The sequence below is a fragment of the Eucalyptus grandis genome, chromosome 3 (genome assembly GCF_016545825.1).
Source record: "Eucalyptus grandis isolate ANBG69807.140 chromosome 3, ASM1654582v1, whole genome shotgun sequence".
Lineage (NCBI taxonomy): Eukaryota > Viridiplantae > Streptophyta > Magnoliopsida > Myrtales > Myrtaceae > Eucalyptus > Eucalyptus grandis.
The window spans coordinates 34,779,707-34,803,309 of NC_052614.1; the positions used below are offsets into that span (position 1 = coordinate 34,779,707).

Here is a 23,603-nt window from a genome sequence, read left to right on the forward strand (position 1 = left end):
GACATAAAAAAAAAAAAAAAATTAAAATAATCAGTCCGGTCGAGTGTTGTTCCTAGTGGGTGGTTCCACCCTTATAACCAGAAACCGAATCAAAATTCACTGATTTTAATTTTATAGAATCGGAAATCGGCCGGAACCAGCTGATTCAGCTCCCAATCCGGGTAATTCCTTTTGCTTAACCAAATATAAACCATAACTGGCTAACATTCCCTGAAACTATCTTGCCGGATAAAGATGTCATATTCCAGCCTTAATGCATGCTCAGGTACAGAATAGTCCACAACGTTGATAGAATCTCTCTTCATCAATTTTTCCCTTTCCAGCTTTAATTCATGTCGCATGTCCTGTTCACCGGTCACATCCTTTTCAAGCATTACCCATGTTCCAACTTTGAAAGGGACACAGATAGCTCAGAGATTTTTCGAGTCCGGATCATGCATGACTGGGTTTCACAAATCAAAACAGGCTGTTTCGGCATGATTTGATATAGATTGCTCCGTAACAATTTCGAGTAGTTTTCTATACACTCCTGAACTTTTTGTTCACTGGGCAGATGATTTGCAAAAAGTGAAGATCATGTTGAGCATTACAATATTTATCTAACCGCTAGTGTCAGGTGAAAGCGAGAGGATGATGGATGAATAACTAAGCATTGGGTACAAGTTGGAGTCAAGAAATTGCGCATACTGTTTAACCGCGACATCTCTTTCCGGAAGGTCGCTGGAGAGGAAGTCAAAAGGTGCGGGTTTGCTGGTATCTACCAGTGGCTCCCATCTGTATCCAGGCCGCTCTGGCAGCACAACGGTCACTGGCAGATGGCTTGCATTGAAGGCAATGTAGATCTCTCCCCTAACTGAGTCAACCTGGGAACAACATACAATATAGCAAGGGTCAATTCCTTATATCCGGAGCAACTAGATACCACAAGAATGCCTTTGTAGTGTGTGTCATTTTAAACTAATATCAAAGACAAAACAGCCATAAGTCAATCCATTAGGTAAAGTATCTCATATCAGGGTTAGTATCAGATTAAAAGATCACCAAGATGCACTTCTTGATGGCTTAAATTCCTCACAGAAAATTACAAGCATCAAGTTGCTTCAGCTTCTTTAAAGAAAAGTTTTGTTTGTCTTATAGAATCCCTCTTTCTAATTCTTTCAGAGTGTGGTCTAAACAGTACTTAAGATTTTTGTGACTTTTTCAGTGATGAGTGGCAATCCATAGATGCCTGACTTAATCCTTTTGGACAGATCATGCAAATGCAGCCCATTATTCACCATGGCAAAATCACATCCAAGCAGTTGCTTGACAGTTTACAGTAGTGTTTAAATTCAACCATGTCTAGGGATGCGACTACAAGTATCTAGGGAAGACAAGCAATCTAGATGAACGTTATCTACCCTTCAATGTCATGCATAGGTACATAGATGACAGTGCAGTGCTACTGATGTGAAAGCATGTCTTTCATTTCTAATCCAGTCCTTATTTATGAACATTGGACAGAGAGCATTATTCCAAGGAGCATCCACAATAGAAAAAGGTGCTAAAAATAGCATACCATAGTATAAGCAACAAAACGGCTGTTTTCTGACCAATCTGGTTTGCCAGGAAGGTGACCATGCCATTGCAGCCTTTCTGCAGTTGGAAAGTCACTTAAGCCAAGTGACTCGCATTCACTGCAAAGTACTTTTAAGTAAGAGGTGGCTCGAAATGGTTGATCATTGAAGACGAAAAATAAAACAGGTTAGGAGAGTGCTATTATATACTGGCGAAACTTTGTCATGAGGGAACAGAATCTGTAGAAGTCCGATGATGACTCCTCTTTCTTATCCCATCGGAAGTAGTTGATCTGAAGTTGAAAGAAGAAAAGATTAGTTGCTAGCTATGAGTTGGATGTAGAAAACTGGCAGAGCATAGATGATTACATAGTTATCATGGCAGTATGAATTGTTGTTTCCTCCTTTTGTATGACCATATTCGTCCCCCATATATAACATTGGGATGCCCTGGTTAAACATAGTTCAAACAAATGAGCAAATCTGGAACAGATAAAAACAACTCAATTTTACCAACATCATTTTATATAAAAAACCCAACTTTATCAACATCATTGTGGCTGCTTTCACTTTAAGGGGGTTTTGGCAGGTTATGCTGCTGTCAATTGTATATCTTATCGACATCTATCAAAGAGGATGATTTAAACTAATGTTCACTTCAGTGTGTAAGTTTCACAAAGAAAAATGATGTGCATAACAAAAACATTTGCTATTATTTAACTGTATCTTTCTTGGATAAGGAAACACTAGGTAAGCAGGCTTTCTGTGAGGAAATGAGAAATCTCCTAGTTTGGTGTCTCACTTTTGAAGTTAGTGAACGATGAAATCTTTTCCTGTGAAGTTAATTACATTAAGGGCATCCAGACATTTGGAAATAGCATGTCTATTTAGAACAAGGACTATAGCACTAATGACAGTTTTGGAGACATTAAAAATGCCTAAGCAGATTTTTCCATAAACCTCCTGAATCATTATTTCAATAAAGCTTGCCTTTCCACAGTCACATGGAAAAGGGGTAAGATATGGCAAAAAATTAACCCTTGGAGTGTTGAATTATATGGAGCATATTGTAAAGGACAAAGCTCCAGCAAGCTAGCTGGCAGCTGTCAAAACAGGAACATCAGAGAAAATCTGCTGCTGATTTAGTAAAGCCGGCAAAGTAAATTTCACCATAATTAATCTTTAGAACCAAAATATAAGAGTACCATCAAATGGACAGTAATCCTTGCCTGAGAAACCATGAGACAGACAAAGAAATTTCGCATTTGTCTCTTCCTTAGTCTCTTTACTGAAATGCCTGCAAACTCCCCTTCCTAGTTGTTGTTTGGGACAAAGTCAAATGAAAATCAATCAGTGATGCCATAGTCAATAGAAGTTATGATACCTATAAAATTTGTCTTATCACAAAGTTTGTGGTCAAGAAATGAACTTCAAACTAGAAATTACCATTAGTGGCACCTTTTAGATATTGAACCGTAATGTTTTTTCTGTTTTAAAGTTTCCGTAAAAAGAACAAGAATATTATCCTTCCTCACAGTGTGTTCAAATTTAAATTAACCTCCAATTTTGGCATTACTAACAGAAATGTCTCAAAGCATACCGCATTAACTCCAAATCTGATTACATTCAACAGCAAACATGTGTTCACTTTTGCTTTAGTAAATCTGGAGAAGTTATAGTTACCTTGACCACCCACTCTAAAGTTCCTTCATTAGAGGTTTTGGTTCTTTGGAAAAAATCTTTGCCAAAATCTAACATGTGGCTCTGTACAGATGTTTTAAAAGTCAAAGTCATTAACCCCTCCCCTTCTCCATTTGTGCTAAATGACGAAAACAAGAAAAAGTTCACTCGCAAGGGACAAAGGACAAACAAGACATGTAATTATTGGCTTTTCACAAAGTAAAGCAATCCTGTTGATATCACAGGCACGTATCCTTACCTGTCCACAGTTCCAGCTATTGTTGTGACTCTCCCCATCGTTGTTATCCTCTCCATTCACCAAATTGTGTTTGTCATTGTAAGAAACCAGGTCAGCCAATGTGAATCCATCATGTGCACAAACAAAATTGACACTATTCCATGGTCTTCTTCCCCCTTCCTGACATACAAATTAGGTGACAGATGCTACTAGAAAGCCCAAAAAGCGGCAAGCAGAGTATCAACTACAGAATATTTACTTTAAGAAGATTCCAGACTGGCAGAATTAGTTAGATGGCAAAACAATATTTGAGACCAAAAAGTAAATGATTTACCTGGTATAAGTTTGGGCTTCCACAAAGAGATTCAGCAAAAGCCCCAGAAAAGCCATCTGTACCCTTTATAAATTGACGAACCACATCTCTATACTGAAATGAACAAAGGAAGCAACTTAATCTACTATTCTTGTAGAGAATAGAACACATAAAGATGGAGATATCATCTCCTGATTTGCTAGAAAGTGCATATATGTCTCCACCAGCTCAAGATTAAGTACAATCTTTAACACAATCAATGTCAAGTGAAAATTACTTGAACCAAGAAAAAAGTGAAACTGAGTGCATCTTTTGAGAATCTCCATGAGTGTAGGACTAAATCACAGAACAGAGTTTGGGTGAAATTACGCCACATCATCATTAGACAAGTTAAGAAAAAAACCAAATTTGGCCACTTTCAGCCTAGTGTCTGCTTTGAAAAAGACATAAAACAGCTTCTGCAATCAAACCATACAAGAACCAGTAAACTCATCAAATCAACTTGCAATTTAGCGTAAGTGTTTACTCTGAAAACTACTAACTACATCGTTCCTGCTAGCTCTCAGCTGTCCATGGATTTTACAATAGCAACTTTTTAATGACTTATCCACAGCCAACGTCATGGCAGTACATGGTTGAGATCTTCATCTACCCATCATTCTAATGAAAGTCTACTTGGACTGCAGCTCCCATCCCCTTGTTATGACCATTCAACCTATTAAGACCTTTTATATCGCACATCCCTTGTATACTGGTTTGTTTTAGACCTTATATTTATGTGGTTTCCTTCCCATAACAACTAAAGCTTTTGGATTGGACTTTCCAACATGGAAACTAAAGCAAATATCAATTATTCATGCTCCCATTAATACTTCCAATCTTGTATGGCTAGTCTATCCTGTTCTTGTTCAATTTGATGTACTCCTCTTACTCTCATTTTGCTCGTGAAAGGAGTGAAATTCCTACATCTCTTGCCTTCAGAGATTGTTTTAGTCTCATATAATGCAGTCTTGCACTGTCTAATAACTTCGACATTTAGTTGGACTCCTTAACAAAATGCTCTAACACCCTTTGTCATGCGTAGGCTAGGAAAAAGAGCACATGTTCGGCATCTTCCCCTCAAACATTTCAAAAGACCAATGAAGGAAACAGCAAAATGGTTCTCACCATTCAAAAACAGATCCTTATATTATGAATATAAAGAAGACATGACACAACTAGCTATCTAAATAAAGAATTTGGGTCTTCTTCAGAATTTCAGGTATCAAACAAATGTTCCCAAATATCATGGATTGGGTGGAATATCAAAATTGAGATGTTTTGTGTCATACGTCTCATTTCGTATAAAGTGTAAGGTTAATAAGAATAGACTAATAATGATTCCAACATGAGTGGTTATTTCATACAATTTTGCCTGCAATTTATTGACCAAAGAAATGACATGATTGTCACTGCAAGGAAACATCTGGACTGACCTTGCCATTCCACTCAGACCAAATGCCCCAGTGAGGAAATGTGCCAACTTGGTAAAGGCCTCCTGTATCCCATGCTTCAGCTATAAGCTTTTCAAATGAGAATCGAGTCTTTCAGTTTCAGCAATAGTACATAATAGTCAAGTATGTTCATATGAAGATAGCTCTTTCTCTTGTAAGTTATCGACTAAGCATAGAAAAAGCAACCCAATTGAGAAAAAACATTTTAGAACAGCCACACATAAATCATTGAAGTGAGCATGTGGGACTTCCCTACAAAGAGAGCATCATTTTAGTTAAAGTTTGTATAAATAGCTGATGCTGACAATTTTAAGATAGTTCATCCATTTGTACAGTAGAGATGTACTTAAAAATAAGATTCTCAAATTAGAACACTTCTACTGTGTAGGACAGTCTACAACAAGCTCCTAATGCACATTTCAGTGGCACGGGTATTTTCGTTTCAATTCTGCTTAACTGCCCCTACAACCCAAATTATTAAGACTATAAAAAGGATATTAAATCATGTCTTTCAGTTTCATCTAAGCATGTAAAATTGCAAGGTTCAATAGCTTCAAGTGTGTTCACAAGAAGTTTTCTATGATTGATCAAGTTTTTGAATTAGACATCAGCATTGAATTTTGCTGTAGCAAAAAAGTATGGTAGCAACATTTCCATAATAGTTGTTTCATACCCATAGAATAAAACTATAGAGGCAAGAGCCAAGACTCAACTATCAGCAAATTTACTCCATGAATTGGCATTGCCAATATCGTAGCATTTAAGAGGAGATATGAGACGGAATAGGAGATTGGAGATGACTGGGTTTATATCTCAAAACAACTTTCATGTCAGCAAGCCAACAAAATATCTTGGCTGTGGAAATTGATAACAAATAAAACTGCTAGGTCAAGCTCAGACCATGCTGGAAGAGAGGATGACAAAACTTTTTACTCGGACATCCATGGACTTTCAAGTGTGATATGTAATCTGATGAAAATTTGTTCAAGATGTCCTTATGGTGCTTTAGTTGTTTAATATACTGCTGCAAATGTGCTCAATCAAAATCAAGTTGTCCAAATAGAAGATAAAGTACATTAATCTGAGGGTAAAATAAGTTGTCCATGGGGTCACAATAATCAACTACGTTATATAAAACATGAAGGACTTAGAGTAAACACCTTGACTCCTCTAAGTATTGGATCATTGCTTATCATATCTATCAATGGAGGACTGCTTAAAGGTGTGCCTGTAGTCAATAAGTCCCCTTCAATTGGCTTTCCAAATACATTAGCTGCATCCCAAAGACTTCACATAGTAAAAAAAGAAAATCACAAAACAAAATGCAAAGTGTTAGTCCCATGCCCACAAATGAGAAATGCACTGGGAATGTTTGAACAAAGTTTATGCAAAACCTGCTACTCCTGGTCAAGATAGAAGCAAGATCAAAACGAAAGCCATCCACATGCATTTCTGTTGCCCAATATCTGTCACATCAGAAAAATAATAAGATAAATTATGCTCTTATTGTCCAGAAATCTCATGTTGGTAATGCTGGAATGATTTAACAATGCTCCATTATGCAGGAAGACACCAGCCATTTTGCTTACATTTTCCATCTTGTGTGAAGAACCATTATCTACCATGAGCATGTCTAATGTAAAAGATGTCAGGTCCTTACTAATTGACATTGAGGCTTGAAACTTGAGGAATAAATAGAATATAAAAGCTAAAAGAATTTAAATTACCCAAGTGAGTTTCAAAATCCTCTTTTTCTTTAGCATGTTCAAGAATCAAATCATGATGTCTTGCATGGTGCACATTATTTGTCAGTGCAGAACTAACATACCTGAGATAATCCAGTAGCAAAGAGCATTTCAATCACATTGATACTTCAGAAATACAATGAAGGTATATTTAAGGACTCGATCATCATCTCAATGATGTATAAGTTTTCAGTTTTCAGAACAACCATCAGAAAAAAGCTTGGTTCCTGATAACCTTTTTTCTCCCACGGAATTTCCTTAATTTCTAGTGTCACCTCAAAGCATTATTAATTGTTCTATACACGTAAAAACATCAAAGATTATCAGACTAGGAGCAGTACACTGTTGTGATTTATAAAATTTGAGGAAATACCACGGAACTCTCCTGCCAACCTCTAATTTGACAGAAGATGTTTCAGCAGAAATATTCAGAAGCAGATGATAAATTTACCTCAAGCAGTCCACAATAAATTGACGTACTGCCGGGTGATTGCAGTTTAATGTGTTCCCACAACCTGAATAGTTATAGAATTCACCCTGCAACATGCAAGAATTTCATATTACCTACAAAATGGATGGCTGAAAAAGCAGAAAAGCTACATGACTCGAGAGTCTAGATCACTAGACTTGGTGGGTTGATCCAAATTTTTCTTTTTCTAGAAATGTCTGAGGCACACAATATCTGTTTGCTCAAACTGACCATCCAAACTGAGACGAAGTGGACCTTAGTTCAAATCATTTTGTAGATCACGAGGCTTCACTATTGGGTTTATTTCATAAATTTATTTTCCACCCACAATGTACATGCCAGTCAGTCTTTTCCTTCAAAGAGGATTTTTTGTTTTGTTTTTCTTTTGGGGGAGAGGGGGGGGTGGTTTGGGGTGGGCCTAAACGACCCATTTTCACCCCTATCTGCGTAGTTTCTCCAGCTTAACATACTCCAAAATATTACAGATATTCATAGTATAAGAATTATTTGCATCTCCTTTTTTTCATCCCTAATTAATTAATATAATTACAAGAATGATCACAAAAGTCAAAAACCATAATTTAATTCTTTCAACAACCGCAATAGATCTGCTAACAGCTTTTCAGTAAGGGACCAGTTCTTCCTTCTATTGGCTCATATGACATACCACCAGCACATTAGGCAACTTTACTACCACAGCCAAGATACGACTGTAAATACAGTCAACCTATGCCCCTTAGATACGCAATGAAATGACACAATGAGTGCATGTGTGCGCACACATGTTCGTGCAAGTGTGTGAGAGTCAGAATTGGGAAGTGCTGTTCGCCAGATTCAGCAATTACTAATGAAGTTCAGGAATTCTCCAGAAGATGTGACAAAACAATGAGATTTAAGAGAATCATGTGAATGCTACTCTTCCACTCTAGGACTTAAAAGTAACATTGACTACTCATTCTCTACCTTTGGTGCTAGCATGTAATACACACTGTTATCGATGCCTCTAAAGGACAGAACAGGGCCATTTTCATTCCCTTCAGCCGTGTGATTGAAAACTACATCCAGAAGGACCTGCTCAAACAAAATCACAGATGAACACTACGAAAAGTAATGAATAGTTCAGAGACAAATCAAACCCACCATCTTACCTCAATTCCTCGTTTATGCGCTTCTTTAATGAGAGTTTTGAATTCATTTATTGCATCTTGACCACAGCTACTTAGGCCAGCAGATGAATATCTTACCATCGGAGAAAAATAATTGATAGTTGAATATCCCCAGAAATTCATCCTGAAGAATACATGGCATTGGAATTATCCACAACACTGCTAATCATTTAACTAAATGTAATCAAAGAAAAGATAGACAGGCACTAGAGGCGTGTAAGGTAAGGCTATTCATTGCATTTATTGCTAGACAAAATGCTACTCAACTGCTCTCAGTCAGTTTAATCAGAGCAACAGGGCTATTTAACAGTTAGAACAATAATAGAAAATCGTCCTGCTCACCAAGAGGCATACTATCGATTTGCTTTGGGATTTGTTCTAACTCCCTAATAGTTTCAATCCATATGATTTGAGAGTATTGCTTGAAGAATTTTAACATTACAAAGCATCAAAATCCACGAAACAAGACAAGGTCTATCAAGCAAATCCATGTATGGAGAGAGGTAACATCTCGAACCTAAGAAGGGTCCTCCTTAATCTAAAAAAGATTCCCTTCGAGATGAGTAAAAGCAAACCTGCACTAGATCCATATGATTTGAGTGTGTGGCTTGAAGAATTTTGACATAGCAAAGCATCAATTCCTTGTAAGTTTTTCTTGGAAGCACATTATGATACTTTGGTTACCCTATCCATCATGCTTCAAGGTTCACCATGTGGCAGATTTGCCAACCACGCTCTCTTCACAGATTTTGATGCGCGTTTATCAGCACATAGACTAACAAATTAGTAATTCCATCATCTCTCTCTTCCCTTTTGACTTACTTTTATCCATTCCATTTTTCTTTATTTTTGAAATTTATAACAAGCAGGCCCCATAACACAGACTCTGCATGCTAACTTTGAATATGAAGGATTGTCCACATGTCAGCTCGCTTATTCTAAAACATAGAAAACAGGGACTCTGCTAAAAAGTCTTGAAAATTAGGATATGAGTTTGGTGACACATCCACAAATATATGTGCAAAAAGCAATAGTTTTTGACATCTTTAAGAATAACAAGTTTCTTTGTTGGCCAATGTTGTGTCAGCCTTTTCCCTTCAAAACTTAATCTGGATCATGTACTTGTTATTAGTGCTAAGATGATGAGAAGATTTGCACTTTGTCTTCATCACTTAGTGGGGCTTGATTGAAGAATAAATTTGTCTATAGCCAACTTTGGCTTAATTTTTAAGATAACTTTAGAAGCTAAAGACTCGCTGATATTGTGCTATTGTTAGCCCTCAGCAGGGGCAGAGTTGCTGAGAAGCTTACAAACTGTTTTTCTGTCAGTCGCAGTGATAGCTACTACAGCTTCATTATGTACAATGATATTTATTTGAAATGATATCTACAATACCTGCCATCCTCATGTCTGCTAAAGGTATAGCAGTAGCGATTTTAAGCCCCGCATGCAACAGCTATCACGTCTCTATTACGACATACAGTAATAAAGTATTTACAAAAACCCTCGTCTTTCCTCTATCTCCCTTAACCAGCAGTGAGACACTGCTAATCAGCATAATAATTAATTACATAGTAATTGATATAACTAAATTTCATGCCATTATTTGATAATGTTACCATTGCAAACAATTGTTCAAGAGTATAACAGTACCATGAATATAAATCAATAATTATACTATATCATTGTGTAATAGTACATTATTATAGTTTACAATTTACAATAACTTAAGGGAAAAAAATAAAATAAAATTATAATAACTTTGATTTCTAAAACAATTTATTTTATAACTATACTATGAGATAATTTATCCTTAATGTAACAACCCAGATTCCAATTAAGGTTACAAAACATGCTATGAAGAAGCCGTAGAGCTAAAACATAATAACCTTATTTTTATGCCATTAGCAATAGGCAACATTTGTGGCTCAGCACAAGAAGAGGTGAGGAAAATTAGTACTTGTCCTTATGGTGCATGGCAAGTCACTGAATAACGGAATGACACTAACCATCACCCGGATTAATAAAGAAAATGAAGAATGTCATACTTGTAATCACCCAGGACAGTGTTGTAGCTGAAGTACTCGAGCTCATTAAACTCATGACATGGCATTAACTCTATGCAATTGATGCCAAGCTCCTACAAAAGCAATTCTCACTAAAAGTTACATGAAGCCATCACATATGTAAAAGAGAACAATTTCCTCAAAACTCCAGCAGTTTCATTAGTCAAGTCTCTGAGCTATTAGAAAAAGTGTTCTATCCTTTGGTACATTGTTGTCTATACCTTGTTCTTGAAACTTGAGCACACAAAAGAAGAAATGTTGTAGATTTATCTATGTCACTTACGAGAATATAGACATGAACAAATTGAATTGAGACAACAATGTGAGAGTGGCCCTTTTGAAATGAAAGCCAGAGAGGCAAACCGACAAATATTCTCCATCAGATATTGTTTATTTAACTAACAATAGACCAAGAATAATCTGGTCATGCAAGTGAAACAACTGATATCCCCCTTTACTATAACTGTTAATTATTTAATCAGCTTTTCTCTCCTCTACTTTTTTTCCCAGAGGGAATGGGGAGTTCACACTCTTCCAACTGATGGCTTAAGCAGATTCCATTGATTGCCAGTAATTTAATTTGGCTTAACACTTCTCCATTTGCCTGTAATGTGCGATGGTTGTAATAATTATTCAACATGGGTGACAAGCATAAATATTTCTTCCGGATCAACATGATAATTTCTATTTTGGTTGAAACAATTACACCCTAAGTTGATGTAGCTTATCGATAAAATTTTAAACTGTGTATGCTTTATGAAATTCAGATCGAAAGCATAGGTTTCCCCATTCTTCGATGAACTGCTCATGCGTCTTCATATCCTTGCTAAATTAACTTCTCTTCCTAAAGAACATATCAACATGGTGATGTGCTGATTCATGTTTTCTCCAACCATTATTCAGAAATTCAAACCCCAGCCACTTGAGACTTTCAATTGAGACTTTCAACCTCAAATTAATAGCAGTGGCAGAAATTTGTAAGGATGTATCAAGTGTGATGTTCGTCGTGACATTGAGAAGAAAAAAGAACAAACAAGAGCAGCTAAGAACTCTCTCTACATAGGAGAAGTTAACCAGCAAATTACCTTAAGATGATCAAGTTTTTCCACGACGCCACGGTAAGTTCCAGGAAAGTCTGTTTTGCTAGAATCATGCCTTGTAAAACCACGTACATGCATTTCATATATGATAAGATCTTTGGGATGGTATTTCAGTGGTAAATCTCCTTCCCAGTCAAACTAGAAAAGAAGGAAAAAAAAACAAAACAAAAGAAGTATAGATAACAAGCTTAAAGTAGCTTTAAACTGTTAATCAAGATAACGAATAATGAGAAGAACATGCATCAAAGCTAGTTATTTCTCGTAAAAACTGATTAGTTTTTACTGAATGCACATGGATTTTGTAAGTAGATATCGAAATGAACATTTTTATTTAGAAGCCAGTAACCTTCTCATAAGATAACATGAAAAGTCACTTGCTAATTTTCCATTACCAACTACAGCTATTAACAAATACCTCATCACCATCAGAAGGCACCATACAAGCCATTTGGGGCCAGCAGTCACCATCAGGTCCCAAGACACCATACTCTCCTCTACTTATCACTGCCTAGACAAACAAAAATAAAGTTAACAGACTCATGGTTTATGCCAAAACGATAAAAAAATTATGTTTCTGGTTGTTAAACAGGAAGGGCAAGGGGAAAGGCGGAAGACAAGGCAGGGCAAGAGTCTAGAGTGACTATGGCCCTACCAATGGCCACCAATCAAGAACTATTTCAACATGGCAACCTACAAATGCTTTTCTACTCTGAATGAAGGGTGAATAATGCATTGACAATAATTCCAAACAACCATTTAGCACTGAGATAGAGAAAACAAAAAGTGCACGAAACGCTAACTTTTGCATATGGATCCAAAAGGATATGGGAAGCGTCATAGCGGTGTCCTTCTTCAGGAGAATACTTCCCATCAAACTTGTAACCATACAAGACATCTGTGAAATCTCCTTTCAAAAACACATGCCAAACATCCCCAGTTCTGTTAATCATGGGATCCAGAGATATCTCCTCAGTGACTCTGCTCTGCTTCAAATAATCGATAAAGAGTTAGACATTATTCTAGCCCATCTTGAATCTAAAATAACTCACAACTCCACTTAACAGAAAGTGCCTCAAGTATATTTACTTGTCTCAAAATTGTAATATCTCAATCTGTTGCGTTGGTAGATTAACATATCTCTCAACTGCAATATCAACAACACTGTAGTAGGAAAAACAAGAGAAAAACGCATATTCAATATGTTGAGCTAAAAAAAAAAAAAAAAAATGGCTACTGATTATTGGTTAAAATGACAGGAATTGCCCTCTCCTAGGACAGTTGTAATTAAATTACATCAAGCTTTCTCAAAGATGTAAAGAAAGGGGCATGTATGCATGTCAAAGGCTATTTCAATCCTCAATAGAGTAGTCACACAAACAGAGAAGGGAAAATGTGTTCAATTCCTTTTCTGCTGCCGAAAAAATCGAGCCTTGAACATTACTAGTGTCCTATTCTATACTGATAGTACTTTCCCCTGGACACTTCAGTGAACTGCATACAAAAATAAGGCTGAAAGAGCATCCGCATCATCTATAGAAACTTCAGATACAGCAGAAAAGAAAAAAGCTTCACATAAAGTGGCTATTTTAATCCTCAACAGAGTAGCCACTACAAACAGAGAAGGGGAATGTATTCAATTCCTCTTCTTCTGCCAAAAAAATCGAGCCTTGAACATTACTAGCATCCTATTCCATAATAATAGTACTTTCCTCTGGAGACTTCAGCGAACTGCATACAACACTAAGGCCAAAAGAGCATCCACATCATCTATAGAAACCTCAAAAACAGCAGAAAAGAGAAAAGATTCACAGAAATGCACTCATTGTAGCTAGTCGGGAAAATCAGAACACGAGTCCAGTCGCGAGTGCTGACATGGAAGGGCTAACAGTACAGACAACAACTTTAAGCATCTCAACCTCTCATGTATAGTATCCAAAATCAAACCCAAGTCACCTCGTTCAGATCCGCAAGGCTAATCAAGCAGAGGGTCGCCGAAGCCGCACTGCTCGAATAGACGGAGAAATTGACACCGCCGACGCAAGCGGTGGCGCCGAGGGGCGTCGGCCGGCCTCGCGACACCTGGAAGCTCGACGGCCTGGGCCTCTCAACCATCGCGGTCTCCACCTCCCCGGGCGCCGCTCCGCCGGCTCTCGCTCTCACCGTCAAAGCCAACCCCGTTCTCTCGAGGTCCCTTCTCCTCCTCCGTCTCTGCAGAAGCCTCGACGGCGTCTCGGTGCACAGCAGCGGATGCGCATCGGGAGAGCGGAGCGAGAGAGGAGGAGGAGGGGAAGCGAGATGGCTGCTCAGCATCATCTCCACCGTGCTTGGAGGAGCAGGAGTCCGCTCATCAGACGACGAGAGCGTGCGAAGTGGAAGGGGGAAAAATTAAGGGTGCGCATGGATTTGTTTATGTTCTTTTTTGTTCTCGGGAACAGAAAAAAAAAAAAATGTTTCTGTTCAGGGAGCAGTTTTGAAACAAAAGAAGCGTTTGGTAATGTTTGGTCAGGGAATAAAAAATGAAGTAAAACACGTTTGGTAAATTTTATTATTTTTTGTTTCTTTTAATTTTTTAAACATTTTTTTTATTTTTATTTTTCCTTTCTTTTTATTTTTTCTTTTCTTGGTAGGTCATCGCCTCTCCGGCCGGCCGGCGCGGGCTTAGCCACGGTGAGGCTCGCTCGGCCCACGAGGCGCGCCGGCGTCGCCCGGCCTCGGCGAGGCTCGAGCTCGCCGGATGGCGAGGCCGAGCCTCGACGGCCGGCCAGCCACGGTCGCCGGCCATGGTCGAGGCGGACCGGCCAAAATGAAAAAGAAAAAAAAAAGAAGAAGAGAAGAAGAAGAGAGAGAAGAGTGATTTTTGTTCTTTTGTTCCTTCCAGAAGTGTTTTTTAAGGAGAAACAACTTTTTTGTTTCTTTTTTCGTTTCTATTTCGTTAGAAACAAAAAAAAAAAAAAAAACTCAACCAAACGAGTTTGTTTCCTTTTTGTTCCAGGAACACTTTCCGTACAGAAGTGTGCCGGAAACACTTTTTGGAGTGTTTCCATGCACGCCCTAAAAGATCGATCGATCGATAAGATTGTCGAGAGCCGAGGCCTCGGGAACAAGCGTATTTCCACTTGTCCGTTAGTCGTGCCACGTCACCTGTCGTTGTCTCTAAGGGTGCGTTTGGCTGTACCCTATTTCTAAAAAAAAAAAACGCATAGAAAAAAACGCGTTTGGGTGCGTTTACATTCCTTTTTTTGTTCTTTTGTTCCCAGGAACAAAAAAAGAAACAAAAACAAAACTTAGAAACACTTTTTATTTTTTCTTCTTTTTCTTCTTATTTTCTTTCTTTTTCTTTCGCCAGAGCGGCCTCGGCCATGGGCGCGGCCGCCGACGAGGGCCGACGGCCTCGCCCGGAGCACGGCGAGGCTCGCGAGCGAGGCCGAGCCTCGCCGTAGCCGGGCGAGGTTCGGCCTCGCCTTGGTCGGGCAAGCTTGAGCTCGCCTAGATCCGGCGAGGTTGAGCTCGCCCCGGCGGCGAGGCTCGGCCTCGCCGGCCACCCCGAGCGACGCCGAGCCGGGCGAGCTCGGCCTCGCCGGATCCGGGCGAGATCGAGCTCGCCCGGCCCGGCGAGATGTCGGCGCGTCGGCCGGGCGAGCTCGAGCTCGCCCGGCCAAGGCGAGGCCGACCCTCGCCTAGCTACGGCGAGGCTCGGCCTCGCCGGGCGGTGCCGGCCATGGCCGAGGCGGCCAGAGCCAAAAGAAAAAAAGAAAAAAAAAAAAAAAAAAAAAGAAAAAAAAAAAAAAAAAATTATACAAATTTACCAAACGTGTTTCTATTTATTTTTGTTCCGGAACAAGTTTACCAAACACGTTTTTGTTGAGAAATTGTTCTAGGAACGAAACACTTTTTTATTTCGTTCCCTGGAACAATTTTTAAAAGTAAACGCAAACAAACGCACCTAAGGGTGCGCATGGATTTATTTACGCTTTTTTTTGTTCCCGGGAACAAACAAAAAAGTGTTTGTTCCGGGGGAACAATTTTTGAACAAAAGAACGCGTTTGGTAACGTTTGTCCGGAATAAAAATGAACGAAACACGTTTGGTTAAATTTTATTATTTTTTTGTTTCTTTTAATTTTTAAACATTTTTTTTTATTTTTATTTTTTTCCTTTCTTTTTATTTTTCTTTTTTCGGCCGGTCACCGGCCTCCGGCGGCCGGCCGGCAGGACGGCGGCCTCGCCCGGCCACGGCGAGGCCGAGCTGGCCGTGGTTGGGCGAGGCTCGGGCTCGCCGGATCTGGCGAGCCCGAGCTCGCCCAACCAAGGCGAGGCTCGGCCTCTCCGGCGCGGGCAACGCCGAGCCTCGCCTTGGCCGGGCGAGCTCGGGCTCGCCCGGATCCGGCGAGCCCGAGCCTCGCCATGGCCGGGCGAGCTCGAGCCGCCGCATCCGGCGAGCCCGAGCCTCGCCGGGGCGGCGACGCTCGGCGTCGCCCGCCAAGGTGAGGCTCGGCCTCGCCGGATCTCGGGCGAGGCCGAGCCTCGACGGCTGGTCGCCGGCCATGGCCGAGGCCGGCACCGGCCAAAGAAAAAAAAATAAGAAAAAAAGAAGAAAAGAAGAAGAGAAGAAGAAGAGAGAGAAGAGTCGTTTTTGTTCTTTTGTTCTTCCGAGAAGTGTTTTTTTCTGGAGAAACAACTTTTTTGTTTCTTTTTCTGTTCCTATTTCGTTCCGAAACAAAAAAACAAAAAAGGAACAAAAACGCAACCAAACGCGTTTTGTTCCTTTTTGTTCCGGGCACACTTTCCGTACAAAAGTGTGCCGGAAACATTTCTTAGAAACGTTTCCATGCACGCCCTAAGAATTCCCTAGAAATCACTTTCGAAAGGATTCAGTTTCTCTTCGACCAAAATAGAAGATTCAGGTTCTCAATATTCTCCGGTATTTTTTTTTTTTTTTTGGTCGGAAATATTCTCTGGCATTTTACTTCACTCCAAATTAACCTTGAACTTAATCAATTTGATTTGATTAGCTTATCAACCTAGAATAGACCGAATTGATTGCCTCTGGGTGGTTTTCGGGGGCACTACTCTAATTTCCAATTTTAAAACATTGGAATCAATGATTTTTACACAGGTTCCTAGTCTCATGTGTAGAACTGCCCATTTGATCCACTTGAATTGGACTAATTTTATTTTTATTTCTTACAAATATGTAAAACTAAAATTAGAGATGGTGAGGAAAACAGAAAACTATACAAAGCAAGAAAGAATCACTGAGAAGTGCGATTGAAGTAGTCCTAATCAAGAACCTTATGCATGGCTTCATGGAAGAGGCCGTTTTGTAAGGGGCATCTTGATCTTGCTCGACCGGAGCTTGCTTTTGCTTGTGCTTTGGGTGATAATTGTGATAATATGGTTGGGATTAGGATGATCATTATGTCCCCCGTGCAAGAACTTGTCTTGATGACACTAGATCAACGAAGCAAATCCCTACATGATAAGAAAATATTTAGTGGTTACCAACTGCCACGTCAATTGCTGATGTGGCGTGTGTTTTTTACTTATGCCCAATAATAAATTGACAAGTGTCAGTTGAGGTGGAATAAAAAAAATAAAAAAATGAATTTTCTCTTCTTCCTCCTTTCTCTGTCAATTTAGTTGTCCTCCATGGTCGCCGGTGCTTCCTCCTCCATCATAGAGCACTGCCCTGTTCGGCTAGCATCCCCACCGCTTTCCGGTATTACGTGTAGTCGACCCAAGCTACCCCTTCATGATGCTCACGATTGACTTCAATCCTTGCCCGTTCAAATCTCGATTGGAATCGTGCCTCTAGATCTACAAGCCTAGCTCGTTAGTGGCTCGCAAGGCTTGTCCATGGCCGTGAGCCTTGATGGCGAGCTTGAGGTCCAGATGGCCATAAACTGTGCTCGATTTTCAACGGGGCTTCAGATCTGGACTGATTGGGTCATGCTCGAGAAGAAAGCATGGCTTCCACTCCCTTTGCTTTAGATTTGAATTGAAGTCGTGCTTTCTTCAACAGTGGATGTGGTACTCAAGGCATGGCTCCTAGATTTGAAGCTACCTTAAAATTTGGCCATGACCGCTTGTCCATGGGCATGATGGGCAAGGTCAAAATCCCAACGGCCATGGATGGAGCTCACATATCAAGAAGAAAAGCAGGGGAAGTAGGCATTTATGGCTGTTAGGCTATGGACGGATATCACATATGCCGATAGCCATGGACACCTAAGTGCATTCAACCATGGATGGACCAGCGTTGACGATTTTGGCCATGGACGGGCCAAATTAGAGATCTGGAGAACGACGAGATGGAGAAAACAAGCTTGGCTTGGATGCGGTGGTGGTTGGCCTGTTCACGGTGCCAGTGACTTCATTGGTGGCAATGGCTAGGGAGCAGAGGTTGGTCGCTATGGATGGAGGAGGAAGAGGGCAGAGGTGAAGGAGACAAAAGATTTTCACTTAATTTCCACACCAATTGCTAACATGGATACATGAATATGTGTCAAGATATCATTGGAAGTGAGTAAAATATATATATGCCACGTAGGGTGTTGTCATGGTGATATCAAACCATTGAATATTATCTCCTATATGGTTAATTTCAAATAAAAGATTGTTACCCCCCAACCCCTCTGTCTCTCTATCTTATAATGCGACGAGGATAACTACATTCATACGTCAACCAATGTCTGAAATTAGTGTCCAATAACATTAAGCTATGTTGATCTTGCTCTATTGGAGATTGCTTCTACTTATGCTTTGATTGATGTTTGCGATAGGATGATCGTTGTGTCCCTTGTGCAAGACTCTGTCTTGATGATACTTGATCGATGAAGCAAATCTCTATATGACTGATTATGGATAAAAGATTGTTACCCCTCTCTCTCTCATTGTTACCCACTATAAGATAAGGCAACGAGGATAACTAGATTCATACCTCAACCAAATGTTTGTGAAATTTGTGTGCAATAATATTAAGCTATGTAGAATTTGGAACACCTAGGCTTTCTCATATCATGCCCTATTGCTTTTCTTTGTGTCACAAGTGCCCATGGACGCAGCTCGCTAACTCCTTTTTTTCTCCATCATTCTTGTTCTGTCACAGTCAGTATGCTCCCCAAGGAAGAAGTCGTGTGCGTGAGGGGAAGAAACAAAAGCAAGAGCTACGCTTTTTGTTTATTTTTAATCTCTTATGGGCTTTTAAAACATGAAAGAAACTGGCTAGAAAAGGAATAAAGAGATGGGCTATAGAAACACAAAAGATGGGCCAAAAAAAAAAAAAACAAGACTAGGTATGGCGGAGCAGATGGGCTTAGAAAGTCGAAATTGCCATGTGAGTTGGACAACACCAGCCACCTCGAATTGTTTAATTTAATTAAACTATGCTCTCTCTCTCTCTCTCTCTCTCTCTCTCTCTCTCTCTCTCTCTCTCTCTCTCTCTCTCTCTCTCTCTCTCTCTATGTATATTATATTTTTGCCAAAAATGGACACTTAAACGATCGACAAAAATTCGGATGTCAACAATACCCAAAACTAGGATAACAAGACTAAACTAACATTCCAAATGCCTATACTCCAATCCATGATGATTCTAGAAACTAGCCTACTGGACTTGGACTTGTGACCTTTGTGGGTTTCTATGCAAGATATGGATGACAGCATATGGATATGGACTAGAGGGATTCGGATTCAACCCCAAGTGTGCTGGTGTCCCCAAATTGATCCTTAGAGATGTGGGTCTTACCTTGGCAATCAAAGTCTTGGAGTCGAGGTTCAACCGAGGGGTTGCATGCTTGAGAAGTAGATTAAAGTGATAAGCTATCATGTTAGGGAAGTAGTAATGATATGTTACCATGATAGGTGATAAATAGTGGCGATAGGTATCATGATAAGTAATAGTTAGACGCGATAAGTTATCGTGATAAGCTATACTTAATTGCGATAAGTTATCATGTTAGGCTACTATAAGGTACGATAAGCTATTGTGATTGGTTATATTTAAATGCGATAAGCTATCATAATAAGCTATAATGTAATATGATAAATTATCATTGGATGCGATAACCTATCTTGATTATGATAAGTGCTCTCTGTATTGTGAATTTTAAAGTGATTAGTGCTTAATGGATTCTAATTTTAAATATGGCATATGCTTATGCAATCTCTAACTTAGAAAATGGTAAGTATTCGTGCAATCCAATGATTATAATTAATGAGTACTTACGGAAGGTTAGATAAATCATTGAAGTGTTTAAATGAAATCATGGTATGATACATTATGAGATGGATGCATGATTACTTTGTCAACTAATTAATTGGGATATGATCACATAATAATGCTATCAAATGTGATATGAGCATTACACACCCTTGCATTGGCTAATGAAGAAGATAAGAGATGGACTTGAGTGGTGGTATGCACGTGTGATCACATTATAATTCTGATACGTATGATTATGTGGGGTGATTGTTCTGTCTTGATGCATATGATTATGAGGGACGATATTGATGGACTTCGGATACCCCAAGGTCAATGGGATGCTATTTGTGAATGGATTTTGAAACAAAACTCTTTAATTGGAATGTCGTTCATGGCTGGATGCCCGATGTAATTTGGCGATAGGTTATAATGATGAGTTGACATTGGTAGTTTACCGATCGTAAGGTAATTCTAATGTTTGGTGGGAAGCCATTCGGGGGAAGAGTCAAGTACTTTTCTATGTGCGCATGAGAGCAAAAAATGGATTAATTTCTACGACTCTAGTAGAATCACCTATTTGTTGACTAGTATGAAGCTAGGTTTGCTGAGTTGTCGAAGTATGCTCCAAGGATGATCAAGGATCTAGTGGATCGAGCTAGGAGATTCTGGAATGGATTGAAGCCGAAGATCCATGGCCATTTGGTGCCCCTGAATTTGAAGGATTATGATGAGCTTTATGAAAGGGTCCAACTGATTGAGAGAGACATGTTTGGGCAAGCAGCCACATCTAGATTGCAGTTTGCTTATGGCAGTTTAGGAAGAGGCCGATGATAGGAAGAAAACACCCTATCCCCCATAACAAGAAGAATGGTGCTAGAAAGTCGATGCACAATCTGAACAATGGGTGCCGATTCTGTGGTAAGTATCATGGGACAGCACCATGCCACACTAAGACGGGGGCATGATTAAGATTTGGCTAGTAGGGCCATCATGTGCGAAACTATCCGCGTCATCTAGTCGGAACACAACCTCAACAACTGCTCATAGGACAACCATCGGGAGCCACACTACAAAACAATCCTGACTGACCACTAGTTTAGGTTAAGGTGTACGCGGTGATGAGAGAAGAAGCAAAGGATTCCTAGGTCGTGATTACAGCTACGGTCTCTTTACACCAACGTGCTACGTATGTGTTGTTTGATATAGGCGCTATGCATTCATTCGTAGCCAAGTAATTCGTTATATTAGTTGGATTATAATTGAAACTGTTAGAAATGGTCCTTAGCATCTCCATCCCTATGAAAGATAAGGTGTTGTCTAATATAGGCGCTATGCATTCATTCGTTGCTTTTAGGTTGTTGAGGGTGCGATATAGTGTTATTAATGGGTAGAAGGAGTTGATAGATCTAGTTGTTTTAGCTATGTATGACTTTGGCAACATAATTAGGATGAATTGGCTCAAAAGCAACGAGCCACAGTTGATTGCTTTAGTGAGATCATACAATTTGACCTGATTGGTAGTTCTGGATATGAATTCAAAGGGAATAAAGGAAGACCCTCTACACCCTTAATTACATCACTCGAAGTAGAACGGTTGCTAGAGAAATGTTGCTAGGGCTATCTGGCGACAATTGAGGATATGAAGATGGAAGAGCCAAAGTTGAAAGATATCACAGGAGTGTAAGACTCTGCAGATGTCTTTCCAAAGGAATTGCTAAGATTGCTTCCGAGAAAAGGAGATAGAGTTCGTTATTGAGTTGGCCCTTGGAACAGAACCAATCTCCAAGGCACCATATCGAATGTCGCTATTAGAATTGAAAGAATTGAAGGTGCAAATGCAAGAATTGCTTGATAAGGGGTTCATTCGCTCTAGTGCATCGCTATGGAGAACACCTGCCCTATTAGTAAAGAAAAAGCATGGACATTGCTACTATGCATCGATTACCGACAACTCAATCAAGTGACAATCAAGAACAAGTATTCATTGCTGATGATAGACGACTTGTTTGATCAACTTCAAGGAGTTTTGATATTCTCTAAGATAGGTTTGAGGATGGGTTATTATTAGTTGAGGATCAGAAAGGAAGATATCCCAAAAACTGTGTTTCGAACACGATCTGGCCACTATGAGTTTATAGTAATGCCATTTGGGTTAATTATTACCCCAATTGCTTTCATGGACTTCATGAACTTAGTGTTCAAGGCATATTTGAATTAGTTTGTCATAGTTATCATTGACAACATATTGGTGTACTCGAAGAGCACAGAAGAGCATGAATAACATTTGAGGATGGTATTGCTGATCCTTCAAAAATACACATTTTACACCATTCTTAAGTGTTGTTCATGCTCCTCAGGACTCTTCAAGTATACTAAGATGTCGTCGATGAACACAATCAAAAATTGATCCAGGTACTCTATGAACCCTTGATTAATCAAGTCCATGAAAGCAATTGGGGGTATCGGTTAATCTAAATGGCATCACGGTAAAATTAATAGTGACCATATCACATATGAAATGTCGTTTTTGGTATATCCTCCTCTCTTCCCTACGAATTTGTAACAAGAACTACCAATTGGGTTGAAGTGTATAATCTTACTATAGTAGTCAATTGTGGCTCGTTACTTTTTAAGCCAATCCATCCCAATTATGACGTCATAGTCATACATAGTCAAAACAGCTAGATCTATCAATCAATTCCTTACGCCCATTAACAACTATCTCGTACCCTTGATAGTCTAAAAGAGATAACACCTTATCCTTCATTAGGGTGGAGATGTTAAGGACCGTTGCCAATGGCTTCAATTCTAATCTAGCTAATCTAACGAATTGCCTAATTACAAACAAATGCATAGCCCCTTAACTCATGAGGTGGCAGCCTCGGGATCACCTTTTTCAGCGAATTGTGGCAGCTTCGGCTTTATGAACTACTCTACCAACTTATGCATTTGCTAATCGACATCCTTGTCTTAAGCTAATAGGGCATCTTTGGGAGCAGCAGCAACATCATCATCATCAGGCTAATTCTAAGCCTGCTGTCCCGTTAGATTTGCAATAGCCTCATGGGCTTACAAAATCCTATCCAATGTAGGATCCTCCTATGCCCTTCTGCTGACACTTGCTTGGTCCGAAGTTGCTGTAATGACTTGAATCCAAGTCGCGAGGTTATCGTTGTGACGTCCCAGGTGTGTCGCCGTCTCATTTGTTTGTTTGTTTTTGTTTTTTTTTTACCTTATGAACACGTGATAGAGCGAATACATCAACACTTGTAAAACAACAAATATGGGGTAACAAGGGATACATACATCACACTACAATATTATACAAGACTATAATTTGTACAAGCCCCTATTATAGACATTCTACTCGTTATATTATACATCAGTTTTATTTTTCTTTGTAGAGCTGGGATAACCTTAACTCATCTAAAGAGGACATCCTATAAGATTTGGTTTCCCCTGTGATGGGCCAACCCCTTTCTTGTCGTCCACGATCCTTGGTCATAGATTCAGTAAGTAAACTACTAACTCATGGGTAGGATGACACCTCATCACCAAATCAAAGCATGCAAGTC

General features: G+C 39.5%; 1 protein-coding gene across 2 annotated transcripts; it reads right to left on the minus strand.

Moving 5' to 3' along the window:
* Positions 1-491: 491 nt before the first annotated feature.
* On the minus strand, positions 492-14,210 carry LOC104437312 (isoamylase 1, chloroplastic). Of its 2 annotated transcripts, XM_039309133.1 has the most exons (19): positions 13,781-13,919; positions 12,914-12,988; positions 12,628-12,810; positions 12,243-12,335; positions 11,813-11,965; positions 10,710-10,801; positions 8,643-8,784; positions 8,458-8,565; positions 7,477-7,562; positions 6,675-6,746; positions 6,441-6,567; positions 5,263-5,349; positions 3,809-3,901; positions 3,496-3,654; positions 2,786-2,869; positions 1,926-2,006; positions 1,767-1,849; positions 1,559-1,676; positions 492-863 (listed from the first exon to the last, which is right to left on the minus strand). In XM_039309133.1, exons 3-19 carry the CDS (start codon positions 12,775-12,777, stop codon positions 600-602), a joined length of 1,992 nt encoding a protein of 663 aa, XP_039165067.1. In that variant the 5' UTR covers positions 12,778-12,810; positions 12,914-12,988; positions 13,781-13,919; the 3' UTR covers positions 492-599. The 2 variants fall into 2 exon arrangements, with proteins under 2 accessions (XP_039165067.1, XP_010048547.2); XM_010050245.3 differs by lacking the exon at positions 12,914-12,988 and having other exon boundaries at positions 13,781-14,210.
* Positions 14,211-23,603: the final 9,393 nt, after the last annotated feature.

What these genes read in the sequence shown, in the direction of transcription:
- LOC104437312 (XM_010050245.3), bottom strand. Translation starts at nt 14,140, where the DNA reads ATGATGCTGAGCAGCCATCTCGCTTCCCCTCCTCCTCCTCTCTCGCTC. An exon ending in ATTACATGCTAGCACCAAAG is followed by an intron (nt 7,563 to 8,457) that starts GTAGAGAATGAG and finishes TGCATGTTGCAG; the next exon opens with GGTGAATTCTATAACTATTC. An exon ending in GAAGCCCAAACTTATACCAG is followed by an intron (nt 3,655 to 3,808) that starts GTAAATCATTTA and finishes TTTGTATGTCAG; the next exon opens with GAAGGGGGAAGAAGACCATG.